The sequence below is a fragment of the Nyctereutes procyonoides genome, unplaced genomic scaffold (assembly GCF_905146905.1).
Source record: "Nyctereutes procyonoides isolate TBG_1078 unplaced genomic scaffold, NYPRO_anot_genome, whole genome shotgun sequence".
NCBI lineage: Eukaryota > Metazoa > Chordata > Mammalia > Carnivora > Canidae > Nyctereutes > Nyctereutes procyonoides.
In genome coordinates, this window is record NW_026575134.1 from 21302771 (window position 1) to 21320824 (window position 18054).

Below are 18054 nucleotides of genomic sequence, written 5' to 3' on the forward strand. Positions count from 1 at the left end.
ATGATCCCCCCCCCAAAAAATGTACTTGTTTTCTGAGACTCCCTCTGCTCTTCCACTTTTTTCCCTCTCTGATGAGCTCACTCCATTCACAGTAATGGCCATATCTCCATCTAGTGGTTCCCTAATCAATGAATACCTGGACAGCAGTAAAGAAAGAACATAAAGTTGCTCCAATAATACTACTCATGATGATTCCAGAGCATCGGAAAAGAAACTGTTATTCGGTCATATGAATGATAGAATTCAGAAATTGGTCAAAGGTTAATAAAGGATCACTTTAGCCTAGATACTGTAATTCTATGTAAGATGAACTTAGAAATTGGAAGCGCTTGTTCTAAAATATTTCAATAAGAGTATCGATATTTTGGTAATAAAAATATAAAAAGTCGATTAAGTCCCACTTGTTTAAAAAGGAAAAGAAAAACCAGAATTGTTGACTTAGAAAATATGTTAGCATCTTTTGAAAACAGAGATGACCAACTCAAATAATTGTCCTTAGGGTATTTCTCTTTAGAAAATGCAAGACATCTTGAAGCATATATAATTTTTCCCATACTGACTTAATCTTTATATAAAATCTTAAAAGAAGATATTGATTTTTAAATAAGCATATCCTTTTCCTATGTTTGATTTAGGATTAGAAACTTAAGCAATATTTGAATTCAACTATTTACAAAGCAGTATAAGCGCTGGGATTTGAATAACCTGGTTTCAGAGGATTTATTATAGTGGATTTAGGGATATGGATTATTTATTAAAATTTCAAGCCAATGCACAAAAAAAGAAAAATTAGAGAAAGTGACTGACCATCCACACCACATGAAAACTTGCAGTACAATGAAGACAGGAGCTGACATCATGGTAGAGGCATGACTTATGCACATTAGTTGATCCTATTAATAATGGGCAAAGTAGCAAGTACAGGAAAAGTAAAGAAAACACAGAAAAGAAGACATACAAGATGAGATTTCATGCAGTTTGCTGGCAGTTAGCAGTTTATGCGAGCCTCCATCCAGAGCAGATTCACAGTGACCATTGCAAAATAAGCATTACCAAAATATTTCACTGCGAAAGAAACACGAGACATCATTAGCACATTAAGCTACAGAGCAAGGGTTGTACTTTCATACACACTCCGATGTATAATTCACAAGAACATGAATTATTGAAAATTTTTGTCATAGTCCAAGCTTTGCAGTGCCTTGATGAAGATAGTCTCCTAGGATGAAAATATTTGGGGTAATAGGGTTTTTATGTGATCTTTAAAGTTCAGCTGAGTGAATTTAATCTCAGTCTTTAGTGACAAACAGTTGATGAATGAAGTTTCCCTAATGAGCAACACTCCCCTTAGGCCCACATTCAACATTCTTTGGGGAATGATTTGACATGGGCAAAACTCCTGAAAATATAACAGAGAGAACAACAGAAGTCTTCAGATCTGGGTTTTTATTTAAGTCTAACAGGATATGATGGAAAAAAATAAACTTAGCTGCAACTCTGAATCACTTTCTCCATCAAAGAGAAATGATCAATAGTTCCTGCAGACATAACTGGGAATTATGGCTAACACATCTTGTTTTTTAAGCCTTATTCCTCATCATTGATTTTATTTATTTATTTTTGTTCTCCCTTTAATTCATCTAAGTGAATAATTTGTATCTAAGTGCATATTATGTATCTGGAAATGTTTTATTTTTTTCTGGGACAAATGTAGCTATTTTACATATTTGAGTAAATAAGCACATAGGAGGTAAGTCTATTCTAAATCAATTACCACCTCTGTAAATGCACATTATTCTAAAAAATGTCAGATCACCTCTTGTTTAAACAGTTCATAAGATGATGATCTCTCTTTGCATGCTCCTTAGTGTATGCAAGCCACTTCATGCAAAGTCCACCACAAAGAATCAGAATTGAGGAATATTAAATTAAAAAAAATTAGTTTTCAAAACTAGACAGGAATGATGGTGTGGCCTTCACATTTGAGAATAAAGTTTCTTAATAATTAAAATTATTTTAAAAGCATACAGCTGATTGCATGCATAGTATGTTGGAATAGCATTTCTTGGAGGAAGACTGCCACCCTATAGGAAAAGCAGTAGTCGTCTTTACATGACCTACAATAAAGATGTTTTGTAAAAATTTTATGAACCTAGCCCTTTGTAACTGACCCGGTCTAATACCACTGCAAGGTAAAAATACAAATCTCTGGCAGAGTCAGAAACCATGTTAAAAAAGTAGAATGATACAATCACAGGACGATAGCTGTTTCACAGGTTTTTAATGCACTGAATAAAGACAAAGACTAAGCAAACATAAAAATACCTTTCCTATCTTCAAGATTGGAGTATAAATGAAAGGAGGCAACTCATATAGCATTTATTGTCAATCACTACTGAAGAGAAAGTGTTTGAAATGACTGCATTTGCAACCTGGGATTATTAGTGAATTGATTGGAATTGTGTTTGAAAGTACAATTCCTGTGGGAAGAACAGAAGAAGCAACTGTGAAGCTTAGGCTAACCCTGAAAAATACTGAAATGAAAAATCAATCTACCAGCGAAGTACATCAGCTATGTTGTACTGATGTACATATGTACTGATGTACAGATTAAGACACTATGTTGGAGTTTTGTAATTTGTCTCCCTAAATTCTTGAAGACAATGACCACTGAGTTCTCATGTTTTAATACAACAAAAGTTTGGCCTTACCAGGGCATTGTTATCAAAGCAGACGTCAGGCCCTTTTCGGTATCTGGGTTGCTTAACCATATCACAAGGATCCGGACCATCAGCTAAAGAAACTCATTAAGGAATATGAAGTTATTCATTCTTCCCACACACAAAAAAAATACATTTCCCGAAGCAAGGAACAGACACCTACACCACTAGTCTAGTCCAGCACAACTAGTTCAAGAGCTTAAGGAATTTAAAGAAGTAAACTGCCACAATTTTCTTTTGTCAAACTAATGGCTGCTATTTTTATTTTTATTCTATACAGCATGCCCTTGGGCAAGCACTGAATAGATATCTGTAAAATATTAAGGGGATGAAATGAACAAACGACTCAGAGTAATACATATAAAGCAGCCCAAGGGAGGACCTGGGCGCCTCCTATTATAAACAACTAATTGCTAATAATAAAAATCTTTTTTTTTTCAAGAAACATGGGCAAATGCAAAGGGTATAGGAATTCTGTACAATCCCTGCTGTCACAATGCTTTAATTGCATTGTCAATTTAGCATATTTATATCCACTATAGACAGACATCATAATCAACTCCATTTTTAACAATCCCAGCTACACAGGGCCCAGCTAACGGAGCCTCAAACCAGTTGCCCCTCCCTCGTCTTGCAAGCCATTTCCAGATCTACTTGGAAACCCGCACTGCCTCCTCCATAGAGCCTCAACATACCATTATTCTCTGGTGCCTGTCTAGCATCATCGGTCTGCACATTCAAACCACATTTTGTGCGAGGGGTCTGTTCTGCTGTGGGAGGTAATCACGGCACTCTGTATGTTTTGCTCTTTGAGCATAAACAATGTGACAAGGTTAAAGATGCCTTACTGTAAGATGGCGTTCGATTCCAAGCATTGCTGACGTCAAAGGATACAAGTCTGCTCTGCTTGTATAAGCAGTCGTGTGTCACAGGGACAAGTCCCTTTGCTCTCAACCATAATAAATATTAAATTGGTGTTCATAAGTTTTTCTACATGAAAGATTCTGCAAAACAAATATTTTTAAAAATGAGAGAAAATGGACATTCTCTTTTGGGGGGAAAGAAACAAAAATCCTCCAATTTTACATATTAAAATTAAAGAAAAAAAATCTGACCTCTTGAAACACAAAGCATCACCAATTTAAATAGTAAAACAAAATGAGAATGATTTTTAGAAGAGAAACATGACCATGACCATGTTTGACTCATTAGCATGCACATGTTACCTCTCCCAAATACTAGAAAATTTAAGTGTTAGTCCTCAATGCAAAATAAGTACGACTGAGTTGCTGAAACTCCTGGAATAAATGTTTGATTTGATATGCTTAAGGAAGTGTGGTACTTATTACTGAAATATTATCTTATTCTACAGATGAAAATATTAGAAGCCTGAAGAGTCTAAGCATCCTGCCTAAGGGCAGAGTAAATATAGATCAGTGCTGTTGACCAACGTCGTAGAGATGGAAAGGTTTTCTGTTTTGCCCAGCATGGTTAACAGCAGCCTCCTGAGGCTACCAAGCACCTGAAAGGTGATTAATGGGACTCAGGCATAAAATTTAATATTAATTATAACTCATCACTGAAATAGCTTCTTGGGGCTGTAACTTCTAACCTGGACGACACAGAGACAGGCTTTGAAGGGCTTTCAATTCCATTCAGTGTTTTTTTTTTTTTCTTCTTCCATGTCTTAAGTGGCTTCTTAAGATAAAAATGTTAGTCTGTCATTAAAGAGTCACTTCTTTAAAAGTATACATTTTCCCAAAAAATTGAATTTCCTTTTTCTCCACTGAACCTGGGGCACAAGGATGAAGTGAATCAAAAGCCACCGTGACTGAGCTTCATATCCTGATTACAAATCGGGACACTGCAATGTTATTTAGTTTTTAAAGCACAGATTGCTGTTACTGACACCTATTAGTCAAAGGCCAAAGGATTCTGAAGTTTTGAGATAACCATCACAGGTGTTACGATTCTGCTCCCTAAAGTTGATAGCCTCATAGCCTAAGTTCTACACAAGATGCAATGCTTTTTCTGAGTTGATGCCTGACTCTTCTCTTCCTACCTCAACCACCTCCTAGGACACAGAGATGTGCTAAAGTAAATCAGAAAAGTCCTACTGACCAACCATATCTGTTAAAAATTCATGCTAGTTTCAGCTAACTGCTTCTGCAAAACATTTCTCCGTTAGAAACGTCTAGATCGCCTAGCAACTATTCCAGCCCTTTCACATGCTCAGATGACCTTACCTCCTCCTATTTCCTCTTTTCTAAGTTAACACTGCTTCTAGAATAACCTGCCCTCGGTTGCTAAAAACAGTGTCCCAAATCTGTGCCTCTCTGCTCCATTATCAGGGATCCTGTGATAGGGAGGATCAATCTCTCTCAAAATTTTAAAAAAATCCCACCTTGCCTTTATCTTCTATCCCACACAATGAAACTGAATTCTCAATCTCTTTCAAAAACTGTTCAAGATGTTTTATGACTACTAATAATTTTTAGGAAGTAATATTTTCTCCTAGTTCTTGATTTCAATTCAGATACATCCAATTGTAAATTTCAGTGAAAGGTTGAAGTAAAACTCCTCACCCCCAGAATATCTTTCTTAAACCTATTTAGTAAATAAACATAAATAGAAATCATATATTTGGCTTAGAATTACATAGAAGTACTATAATTAATTCTAAGCTTATTATAGTTCATAAAATTCTATGACCTTAGCAAAAATTTTTAAGGGATTCTTTTATTTTTCATTTATTTTTTTTAAAGATTTATTTATTTATGATAGACATGGGGGGGGGGGAGAAGCAGGCTCCATGCAGGGAGCCCGACATGGGACTCGATCCCGGGTCTCCAGGATCACGCCCTGGGCCAAAGGCAGGCGCTAAACCGCTGAGCCACCGAGGGATCCCCTAAGGGATTCTTTTAGACAAAAATGTATTATATACCAGATTTCTTTATGTTCTGGCTAAAAGTAGGTACAATTTTCCTGATCCTATTATGATAGTTGAAAGGATTACAACTTATCCAGACAGGATAAAGTCTAAAAAATGTAAATTTTTAAAGCCTACAGTGAAACTAAAGATCTGGAACAACAATCTCCATTACTCTCTGTAATGATTATAAAAGCGAATCCAATTTCTTAGGGACAAAGGATTCTTCCTAAAAGGAAGACACAGATTACCTGGAGCAGTTTCCACAGTCTAACACACCACTGAATGATTTACTATCATTATCGAAGAAATACTGGGTTTGTTCGGTAATGCAACTCTGCTTTGACAGAGAGGCTGTAAAGTCCTCTTCTTCCATCTCAACTGTGGGGGAAAAAAAAAAAAAAAAAGGACGCAGGTCACCAGGAGGGGACACTATAGTCAGTGCCCAGAGCCTTCATTTCTCAGCACACCAAGTGTATAAGGGCAGGCACCCTGTGGGGTTTATTTATCGCTGGGTAATCTAGGGGCAGCCCCTAATAGTGCCCAATAAATATCAAGAGAAAAAAATTAAATAGGAGGTTACAAAATAGAGGCCAATGACATCAAAAAAGAAAAAAAAATTGTCAAAGCATTAGGAAAGTCATGACAAAAAGATTCCAATCTTTGAAACTATTGAATGGATGGGCGCGTTCTCTCTCTCTCTCTCTCTCTCTCATATACACAAATACATATACTTTCTCTGAGTTGGATGAACTCAGTACATCCCCAAACAAAATTTTAATAATAAAAATAGCTGAGTGTTCACATACCTGCTTCAAGAAGTCGTGGAAAGGTCAAACTCAGGAGAAACTGCTGTAGAATAGACCTAAGTTGTAAATATGAATAATTATTGATAAAAATATAAATATTTCCTTTATAAGCTATACAATTAAAAAACTGAATAATTTTGTATGTACACATACATTTCCTTTTCATGTTTGGAAAAAATTGATAATCTGACAATAGAAAGTTAAGGAGCAGTTTTATTTTATATAATTAGGTCCATTTCAGCACATGATGCTTCTAAATTCAAAACACTCTAAATTTGTTTCTGTGAAAGAAGTGATGAAGTCAGAAATGTTCAGGACCAAGAAAGAGGTGCTTAGGTGTAAAGAGGCCTCATAACAAATGCGATCATGGAGGAGTGGTAATTGTCAGTATTTCACAGCGTAGGTTTCATGTTCAGGATTGCTCCTTGTTTTAGTTTTAAAACTCCAAGGTGGAAAACAACAAAGGATCAAACAAAAACAATTTTGTGCTGTGGGTTTTTAAGCTATTTACTTGACAATACAGAATATAGTTGTAAATACATAATGTGACATTCATCAACTATAATATACATAGGGCATATGGTACATTTCTGCTTTATAGTAAATGACAATTGAGCCAAATACTATAGAATAGTATAGCATCATCTGGAACTGTATTTAGTTTAAAAGAAAAAAAAGGTGATGAGAAGGAGGTAGATTCTGGCCAGTAAATAGAATCAAGGCAATCACAGATTCAGGATTACTAGGAGATTTAGAAAACCTGAGTCAATTAACACATAAATACCAGTGTCACAACAGAAAGCACCATTTTTTTTTACATGTTTTTCCCCCAGAAAAAAAATAGGATTTTTAATCTAAAGTCTTTGCTACTTTCACAAACTGGTATAATCATTCATTTTCCCTGGGAAAGCCTCACCATTAAATAAATGCTAAAGCTTAATCTACATGCAGTAAGGCTTGCACAATACTGTAGGGTCAGGATACAGAGGAGGGAAGTGAGTGAGGGGGAGAGAGGATCCCAAACAAGCAGGTTAGCAATTTGACCAGAGGCCAAAAATGACAAATCTGATCTTGCTGACTTTCCACAGTGCCTCAAACAGTTTACATATCTTATTTTTGTAGGTGGTACAGTTCAAGTGAGGTGTTCAAGGAGGTAGGGAGGGTGAACCTGTGCCAGCCTTTGGATGAGTAGGAAAGAGGTGAAAGGATGAGTTATGGGGTCTTGGATTTGACCCATGAAGACATCTAATTTGGGTACTGAAAGCAATACGCAGAAACTTCTTATAGGCTAATACACCTACAATTTAAAGAATTGAGTGTAAAGAGAAAAACACAAGAGTTTCAATAGATCTCTGAAGACCCTGGAGTTTGCATGAGCAATCACTGTTTTCATATGAAAACAGCTGCAACAGCTTTAAAAAAAAATTCATGAGAGAGACAGAGACAGGGGCAGAGGGGGCAGCAGGGTCCCGACAGGGAGCCTGATGTGGGCCTGGATCCCGGGGCCCCAGGATCACGCTCAACCGCTGAGCACCCAGGCGTCCCAACAACTCTCAGTTGAGCATTTAGGAGACACTATCTGTAAACATTAGCAGTATGTGTGATTAGGGACATGAAAGGAAAGTCGTTCCCCCTACTAATGAACCACACGTCAGAGATCTGTATTGTCCTCACATTCATGACTACTTTTGTACAACCCGCTCGGCATCCCCAGTGAAGCGCAGGTGCCACTCACCAGGCAGCAGCCGTGGCCCACCAGCCGATGTGCAGGATGTCGGCGACCGACGGCTGCGGGCAGGAAGGGAGGACCTTACAGCCGGTGCCCCCCCCCCCCCGCCCCCGGGGCGGGGGCGGGGCTCCGGGGAGGGACCTCGAAGGAGGGGCGGGGCCTCCGGGAGGGGCAGGGTGCCCGGGGAGGGGAGGGGCGGGGGGACCTTGAGGGAGGGGCGGGGCCTCCGGGGAGGGACCTCGAAGGAGGGGCGGGGCCTCCGGGGAGGGCGGGGCGGAGGGACCTTGAGGGAGGGGCGGGGCCTCCGGGGAGGGACCTCGAAGGAGGGGCGGGGCCTCCGGGAGGGGCGGGGCGGAGGGACCTTGAGGGAGGGGCGGGGCCTCCGGGGAGGGACCTCGAAGGAGGGGCGGGGCCTCCGGGGAGGGCGGGGCGGGGCGGGGCCGGGGTTACTGACCACGTAGGCCGAGCGGTGCCCTGCCCCCTGCTTGGGCGTAGCGCCGGGCTCGCACACCGACTGGTAATCGTAAGATTTGTTAAAGGCGTAAACCGAGATGTTAACCAGGTGTCTCATCAAGCTGGGATCGATCTCCCCAAAAAATCTTCCAATCTATTACAGGAGGAAAAAGAAGTTTCAGATGGACGCCCGTGTTGAGGCCGCGGCGACAAAGAGGGGGTGGGGGCGTGAGGTGCAAGGCCTCCCGGGGGCGGGGGAGGGGGCAGAGCCGAGGAGATGCGGCCGATACTGCGTCCCGGTCCCCATCCCTGTCCCCATCCCGGTCCCCATCCCATCCCCGTCCCCATCCCCATCTCGGTCCCCATCCCATCCCCGTCCCCATCGTGGTCCCCCATCCTGGTCCCCATCCCGGTCCCCATCCCATCCTGGTCCCAGCGGCGGGCGCAGGTGACCCCGCAGCCCCCTCAGCCTCCTTGTGGGAAACAGGGTGGTAGCATCATTGAGGAGAACGGCTGGCGTGGGAGCAAGATCAGAGGCCTCAAGGGGCCAACTCGAAGCTCAACTCCAGCCAGTTACCAAAAGGCTCAGGGTTGAGAGAGCTTTCCTGTCTCAGGAGAACCAGAAATAGACACTCGGAAATGCAGTAAGTTGGCAAATGATTCTAATCTGCTTAAAATCCTGCATGAGCCCATTAAGCCTACCAGCTGCCAACATGCAGATTTGGAACAGACGTCAAGAGATCACAGCAGCCACGTATTGAGACACTATTAATACTTAATATGGGAACATTTTCTAAATTTCTGAGAAATCCAGAAAAAAAAGTTCCCATCACGTTAACATTCTCGACTATATGTTTTAAAGGTTAACTGTTAGTATCAGAAAGGAAATTCCACTAACAAGTATCAGGAGACTATATTCAGAATGTATTTAATGGTGTATTTTACATCAGCGTTTTAAAATTTATTTTCTGACAGTACTATAACCACTCCTGAATTTCTATAATGGTTTGAAGGACTTGTGTAATGCTAATCAAGAAAATACACTTTGGAAACTGTACTTTGTCCCACTTCAGGAACCTACCTGGTTTGTATAATCATCATGATTTGCCATCAAAAGAAATCCACCATCATCTAGAATCACGCAATCCATGACCTACCAAAGTAAAAAAAAAAAAAAAAAGAAAGAAAGAAAAAACACATTTTGAGGATGGTTAGTTAGAAGGCTGCATTTTCATAACGTCATTGTATGTAGACGAATTTAACAAAAAAAATGGAGAAAATTTAAACATACATAATCAAGAGCTTCTGATGAAATGAGACACACAGATTCATATCAGACTCTCAGGGCTTTGTATCCTCTACCACCCATTTAGCTAAAACTGTCAACCCATTTTGAACAAATCAGGAATAATCTTTTTGCCATTCCAAATGGCAATCTTTTCCCCATTTGGTCATTTGAATGATCCAGGAAATTGGATAAAACAAAATATTTAATAACATATAAACACATACTTAATATTTTGACAAGACATTTCTTTAAAAGTGCATTGTAATCACCATGCTACATGCTTTTAAAAAAAGGCAGTATGATTTATATCATGTTTAAATGCATGAATTGGTTTAATTGTTATTGTATAAAATAACAAAAACATTGTTTTCAGAGTTGGGGATATGTGCATCCCACTCTCCTAATGTTGAAGCAGCTTGCTAAAAATCATGGCTCTAAAACAGTCTTCATTGTCTATATTTATAAAGTCTATACAAAATGGAGAAACTATAAAAATAAAAGTATTGGTTTATAATTGTGCATGATTAGAAATAAGATGGTATGAACCCACTGTTTGTCTTAGAAATAAACAGACACACAAAACTAGGAAAAAAAGAGTGGAAATTTTTTTTTTATTCTGGAATAATATACATAGTATCATTCTTAGAGCATATTTAACTTTGGGACAAAGGAAGTTCAAAGAGCAAGAGAAGTAGAAGAAAATGTAAAATCCAATCATGGAAGTGGAATTTGATTTAAAAAAACACATAATTCTAAAATTTAGCTCAAGAAGTTTTCTCTTCACTATAAACAGAGTGAACAAATGAAGGGATAGTACCAAAGACAAGGGAAGACTGCCCTCATCAAACTTAAGGACACCTGGGGTAGAAATAGCCCATTCGGAGGGTGCCTGTGTGGCTCAGTGGTTGAGCGTCTGCCTTTGGCTGAGGGCGTGATCCAGGATCTGGGGATCGAGTCCTGCATCGAGCTCCCTGCATGGAGTCTGCTTCTCCCTCTGCCTTTTGTCTCTGCCTCTCTGTGTCTCTCACGAACAAATAATAAAATCTTAAAAAAAACAGCAACAACAACAAAAAAAACCTCTGCTCATTCGGGGGTGGGGCTCGGTGGCTCAGTTGGTTCAGTACCCAACTCGATTTTGGCTCATGTCCTGATCTCAGGGTCATGAGATCAAACACAGCTGCAATGGAGGACAAGAGAATCCATACCAAGACAGACTTTTTATGTGAATATTTAAAAAAATAAGGCGAGGAATTACAATCATGTAATTCAAACTCTTACATATAAATGATTTCAAAATCCATAAAATAACTTTTTTTAGTGTTCAAATAAAAATTCCTTCAATTTTAGCACTGATGTGTTTGTAATAGTTAACACAAAAAAATGACAGTTAAAAGTTTTATTTTAAAAAGCTGTCTTACATCACTGTTTCTTTTGCAGTCACAAACTGGGCCAGCACACTGAAAGACAAAAACATAATTATCACCCCACATTTTTAAATAAAAAAGTAATTAAATGATATACTATTAATATGTTATAAATCTTAGAATAATTTGTCAAGTATAAAAGTAAGATTAGATGAGTCTAGTCCATTCCATAAAAATTAATAGTTTTATCTTTATAAAATCTCAATTAATAGCTATCTTGTACTTCAAATTATAATAATGAATTATTTTTATTAACTAATTGAAACAAAAACTTTCCAGAAATAGTAATTCATAGTTCTGCTTCAATTTGGGAGCAATGAAAATTCATGTTGTCAATGTGTAAGACTTTATTTACTTTTACTTTTCTTACTTGCATTTGACAGGGAGTGTAGCATAAACGTTGAAAAAAAATTATCTTACCGGATCCCTGATTGATGTTTTGGTGAAATTCTCTATCCAAGAGTTTACATCAATTTTAATTCCAACAACTGCAAAATGACATTAAGAAAAATTTACACACATTTCAAAAACATGGCTGTGATTCTAGTTTCTTTCTTATTTTGAGTTGAATTAGTGATGGGGGAAGTCTCTATAGCTCCACCAGTGAGGGGTAAAACAGCCTGCAGGAGCAGGAAGGCGATTGACCTACGCTCTCAGTCTGAAATAGCGTATGCTCTCTGAAACAAATACTGAATCATATAATGAAAAACATGATTTCTACTTTATTGCATCCACTGACACCAGCCTACTGCCAGTTCCCATCGATGCTCAGTTTTATTTTAGCAAAAAAAAAAAAAAAATCATTTTTCGACTTTACTGTAATTTTATTAAAAAAATTCTTACCTAATGCATTTCATCAGGCACATAGTATAGATATGCCATAACTTATTTATCTTTTCCTCCAGTGATGGAAACTTTTCACATATAACTTATTATAAAAATCCATATCCTTGGCTTTATATCCATTTGTATACTTGGACTCATCTGATAGGACATACTTATGGAGCAGAAATGCTAGATCAACCCAGCATTGAGAATTTTGATTTGACTCCATAAATTTGTGTCAGAAGCTGTATAAATATATAAGCTTTAAAACTCATCTCCATACAGTATCAATTTTATTTTTCCCCAGTCTCAGGTAACTAATTATATTTTATTTTTTTAAATTTCCATGTCTGTCTTTGCCTTTATTTTGGTTGAAGCACCCTGATGGCCTTCCAGATAAGTACTAGAAGATTTTAATATGAATATTAGGTCGATCACATTTAATTTTGGTTATGTATATACATACATATATAAAATATATGTGCTTACCTGCAGGTTTAAGAAGTTTTCCTTGGATATATATTTCTACAGCTTTGCTTACCATAATGCCTGATTCATAAGCACCAGGTCCACTTTCTGAAAAAGAAAAAAAAAAAAAAGGACATTAGGTCTGTGTAGATAAATCAAATAGTGAATTTCTCTTAATAGCTACAGGTGGATAGTGTTTTGCTTAAGTATTCTAGTACAGAGAGGTAATAGGGAGGTGTGCAGTCTTCTCTTCCCTCGTCTTTCTCTATATATCAGGCTCATTGGAGTGTCCATGAGTTGCTGTGAATGAACTAATGTTGGGATATGATTTCTTCAGCTGGGCTGCATCTATTTCCACAACATAATGGATGCAGGCTTGCTAAAAGAGTGAGGAGGCTGCTGAAGTGAAGTGGAAAGACTGATCTTAGAACTCAAAGTGGCCTTTGCATTTTAGAAGACAAGTCCCTGGACAAAACACCAAAATTCTCTTAATTTCAGTTCCCTCATTTGTGAAAATGAGGATGAATACACTCCATCCTCCACTCTTTGCCCCCAACCCCGAGGCTCAGGAATTAAATTAGAAAAGTTTGGGGACAGAATCCAAGAACATTTTATTCATTGAACTAAAACTGATTAATTGATTAATTTTTCAAAGTCATTATACATTCTTCAATATAGCTGCAGTTTGTGAAACAAGGGATTACCTACCTGTGTTTCTAGGTATTACACATGCCCACAGATATGCTCTCTCTACATTTCTGGGCTGCCTGTTTGCTGGGTATACATTTTACCTCCTTAGTTAAATAGGTGCTTCTGTTTTTCCAATGTCATGCATACAGTACATAGTGAATAAAGACTATTCTGAGCAATTAAGATATATGGTTTCAGGGAAAGTGGATAGTAAAAATAATTTATTTTTTAAAAAAAAAGGAAATTGAGAATGCAGAATTCCAAATGATACTTACTGTTAAAATAGGGAGCGGTAAAAACATAGTTATCATTATCAAGACTCCTTTTATAGAAGCTGTCCTCATATGTTTCTGGGTTTTCTTGCCAGTTTTCTCCAGCCCTAAGGAAGAAATGGCTCTTCATTTTTATTCTTTAATCTGCTTGATAACCTACTTGCCTGTGAACATCATGAAACTTTACAGATATGTCTATATCTCAGGTATGTCTAAGAAAGTCAGTGGTAATTGATGGTGTAAATGATACTCCTTAGAATGGTGATAGTAAGAGTCGGAAAAAGCTCTTAGTTTTACTCTGCAGGTAATGATGTACAAGGTAGTTAACAGGTCAACTAATAGTAATAAGTCTCTCCAGCCCACTTTACAGACTGTTCTGAGGATAAAAGAGATAAGATCCATTAAAAACAGTGAAAACAATGAGGTGCTAGGAAAATATTGCCAATGGCTGTAACCACTATGCTCATTTGGGTTGGCTTGTGTCTATGAAGAGGAAAAAAAAAATTCTCTCTTAAGTTTTGGAATAAATACCCCAAATATCCAAAAGTACAAATGAATAATCATATAGCATTTTCAAAGAAATAGGTTATTTGAATATTGTAGATATGTTAAATGACTCCATTTTAATCTATTAATCAGTTTCTCTACAGAATGGCTTCCTTATACAATAACGTACAGAACCTCAGCATAATCTTTTGTCACATACTGATTTCTACAGATGTTATTTGAACTTACTCTTTGGGATAAACTCTGGTAATCCCACCATCAGTCACAACAAACCGTGCTTTCACTCCCTTGCTAAAACAGAAGACAGAAGAAGGAAATTTTTTATTCCACTTACTCTTGGTAAGATAATAATTTAGAGGTTGATGATACAAAGAGAAATAAAACAAGTTCCTAAAATAAGGGAAGACAAAGTAAATATGCAAACTATGATATAATAGTGGACATATCTAAGGGTTATAGGGAGGATTCTCAAGGAAGACACTTGGTAGTAAGGAAGAGTACAGCTGCATTTTAAAGAAGGAATTAACAGAGAAGAAAGAGACGGCAGGGAGATCTTACGTGTGGAGCCAAGAGCATATGTTAAGGGAAAGCTAGTGTGATACCATTTGATGTCATAAAAACATAAGGCGTAAGGTAAGAAGCAATAGGGAGTAAAGTGTCAAGGATAAGCTTCTTAGGAAATGGTCAGCTCATGAATGATCTTGAAATCTGTGCTGGACAGCTTCACCTTTATCCTGAAACTGGAACTGCATTTTACGAATGAGGCCGGCAGGGGTGAGTTCTATGGCGAATAGACTAGACGAGGTGCCACAGGTAGACGAATTGAAAGCCCTCAAGGCAGGAAAAGCAGCTGCTGTAATTTCTTAAAAATGGGAAAGTGTGAAGATGACAGGACAACATTTTTAGAAGAAATATTTAGCATTTGGTGAGTGACTGGAAATGGGGTAGAGAGGAGACCATACATGAGAACTGTAATTGGATTTCTCAATTTGTTTACTGGGTGTGTGGCAGTGTTATGAAAAGGCCAATCGAACATTCACTGGAAGTCCTGTTCTGTCACAAACATGGAAACACAAACATGCCTACTGAATTTAGTTTGTTCACTCTGCAGTGTATTGGTGGGAAAGCTAACTAATGGCATGGGTTAGTCCTGACAAATGCCCACCGGTGCAAATACATGTTGTCAACTACTGCAAGATGTTTTTCTCAAGAAATTGTTCCTAAAGATAAATAATAAACTAAAGGTACAAGACCTGTTTTCCAAAAAATTTCTCAGAGGAAAGCTAAACTGAAATGCAGATTATATATATATATATTTTATTAAGAATACTCACATGTTTTTCTGCTTACTCCAGTAATTTTGGACAAGTTCATTTGTAAAGCCTGCATCCAGCAAGACTCTATTAATCAAATCCGTGTTACCTGACACACAAAAAGGATAGCCTCAATTACAACCACATAGTTTCTTCATTAAGATAATAATGAAACAAATTTAGTCTCTATTTGTAAAAGCAACTTAGAGTGTATAATATTTCAATAAATTAAAAATTAATCCAATACTAATTTTCTGCATATTTAAAAATATTGTTCATCTTCCCTCTTATTTTTCAGGCTGTAGCCAAAATTAGTAGAAAAGCCAATTATAAATGAAAATTATTTTATACTCTTTATCAGAAAGATAGTCAAAATGCGCCATTCAAGAAACATTGAGGAAATAGCCTTTCCCACCCCTCTCTTTTTTTTTAGTAGGTTAGTATGGTGATTGCAAACCATCATAATTTAATGGACAATTTTATACATAAAAATAAAACTACATAATATGTATAGTTTTCTGCTTGTGTGTTTTGGCCAAGGAACTAAATAACTTAACACAGACCAGCACTATTCCAACACTGGCTTTTGAAATCAACGGGTAATGCTGAAAGACTACAGGCTTCAGGTTGTCCTTTCTGGAATAACCAAAGAACATTTTAGCCCAAATTCAAAGGTAGTGTAGGGTCAGATGGCAATGACCAAGGGTCAATTCACATTTTTGCTTGAACAAAAAACTTCGCCTTTTTCATTTCTCTTGGCTTCTCTGTTAAAGCCCATGAAATTCTGAATAACTTACAAGTATACTCTGAAACTTCACATTTATGGTAAAATTTCATTTTATTCAGGTAAGGAATACGGGGCCTAAAATCTTATTACTACAAGAGGCAGGGAGCAGACTGGAAAACATTTTAGTTGATTTTTTAAAAAATTTAATATATCTTTCACCCAATTTTAAAGGATCAGTTTAATCCATATTTTAGACTTCATTTTAGGAACTATTTTTATTATAGCAGAAAATGAATCACTTTGAAAGACAGTCCATTTGAAAAGTGAATGATATAATTTACTTGCTGTAAATCTTTTTAGGTAAAAGAAATGAGACTATTATTCTAATTTCTAATATAAATCAATTTTACAAGTAATTTCATAATTGTATTCATATTTCAATTACACTATAATTTTAAAATGTCTTGAAATATTTCCTCTGCTGCATATGATTCATAAACAGATTATATGTGTGTAAAGTGGTAAAGCTCAATACTTACAATCTCATTTTTATATTAGTTCAGAAATAATGAGGGATCTGAAGAAGACAACAGCTCTATAGCAGAAACATTTAGGTAGGCTAATAAATTAACAGTGAGAATTATAATTTGATTAGATTAATTGCTTCCATAAAAGCAAAATTAAAATAGCCTGAACTGTTTTAAAAGAAACTATTTAGATTTTAATCACCGATACTTTTAGTTGTACATATTATTTGATAAAATGAGCTAAAAGATGATTGATGAAACTATAATTTATAACACTGTCAGAGAAAAATGTAAATTTTATTTATAAATTTTACAGCTTTTTTTTTTTTTAAAGATTTTACTTACTTGAGAGAGAGAGATAACATGTGATCCCATCTGCTGAAGGCAGATGCTTAACCAACTGAACCACCCAGGTGCCCCCAGTTATTATTACCTTTTTATAATTAAAAATCCAATAAAATCTTAACACTTCACATGGTTATCTAAGAACTGCAAGCATTTCCTATTGGATCACAGGGAGGGAGATTGAGGATGATGGGAAATGAAGACATTGCAGAACAGACAATGGTATGGATATTTGCACTATGATACTCAAAGTATTTTTGTTTCAACATATTTATACTTTCCTAGGACCTAGATGCATCCAATTAAATGAATATTCATTATCATTATTTCAGTTCTGTTTTGGGACCCCTATTAGTCAAGAAAATGAACAAGAACACAAAGTAACAATGAAAGGCTCTGGTTCGGTCAGAGTGAGTTCACACCAAGTAAAAGGTTTGGCATCACTCTCATTCAGTCGTGATCAGTATCGCTTTCATCTACCCCTGACTGGTTTGCAGAGTAGCTAATTCTAATTCTTTTAGCTAATGTGAATAGTGCTAGAAGTTCCTTCTTTTTATGAGATAAATTTAAATTTGAGAGATGGCTTCAATTCACTTTTTATAACTGAGGAAGTTCTTTCCTTCCTAATGGAAAGGCAAATGATTTCAAAAAAGAAAAACACAGGAGCACCTGGTTGGCTTAGTCAGGTAAGTATCTGCCTTAGGATCAGGTCATGATCCCAGGGTCTGGGAATAGAGCTCTGGGTTAGGCTCCCTGCTCAGCGGAGAATCAGCTTGCCTCTCTCCCCCTGCTCATGCTGTCTCTTTCTCTCAAATAAATAAAATCTTTAAAAACAAGGAAAAGAAAAGCACAGGAGAAGAAAGAGTGAGGATGAGAGGAGGAAGAGAAATGGACATAAAAGTCAGTTACAATTACTTCTTTTTTTTTTCCCAAGTTACATACACTAAGGAAACTTTTGCCATGCAGTTGGTTTTCCTCTCATTTCCACTGCATGTTTTCCTGGTAGTACTTTTATTTTTTTTTTAAGA

At 37.2% G+C, this 18054-nt stretch overlaps 1 protein-coding gene across 7 annotated transcripts in view; it reads right to left on the reverse strand.

The window, feature by feature from the left end:
- CACNA2D1 (calcium voltage-gated channel auxiliary subunit alpha2delta 1) overlaps positions 1-18054 on the reverse strand; it is a 476566-nt gene that overhangs the window by 17591 nt on the left and 440921 nt on the right. For all 7 annotated transcript variants that reach the window (XM_055300850.1, XM_055300848.1, XM_055300849.1 and 4 more), the window contains 13 exons: positions 15449-15536; positions 14343-14405; positions 13611-13714; positions 12667-12753; positions 11773-11840; positions 11347-11385; positions 9722-9793; positions 8642-8794; positions 8194-8246; positions 6459-6514; positions 5901-6030; positions 3615-3724; positions 2712-2794 (listed from right to left, as the gene is read on the reverse strand). In XM_055300850.1, coding sequence (XP_055156825.1) covers positions 2712-2794; positions 3615-3724; positions 5901-6030; positions 6459-6514; positions 8194-8246; positions 8642-8794; positions 9722-9793; positions 11347-11385; positions 11773-11840; positions 12667-12753; positions 13611-13714; positions 14343-14405; positions 15449-15536 — 1106 coding nt within the window. The remainder of the gene's footprint in view (positions 1-2711; positions 2795-3614; positions 3725-5900; positions 6031-6458; positions 6515-8193; positions 8247-8641; positions 8795-9721; positions 9794-11346; positions 11386-11772; positions 11841-12666; positions 12754-13610; positions 13715-14342; positions 14406-15448; positions 15537-18054) is intronic.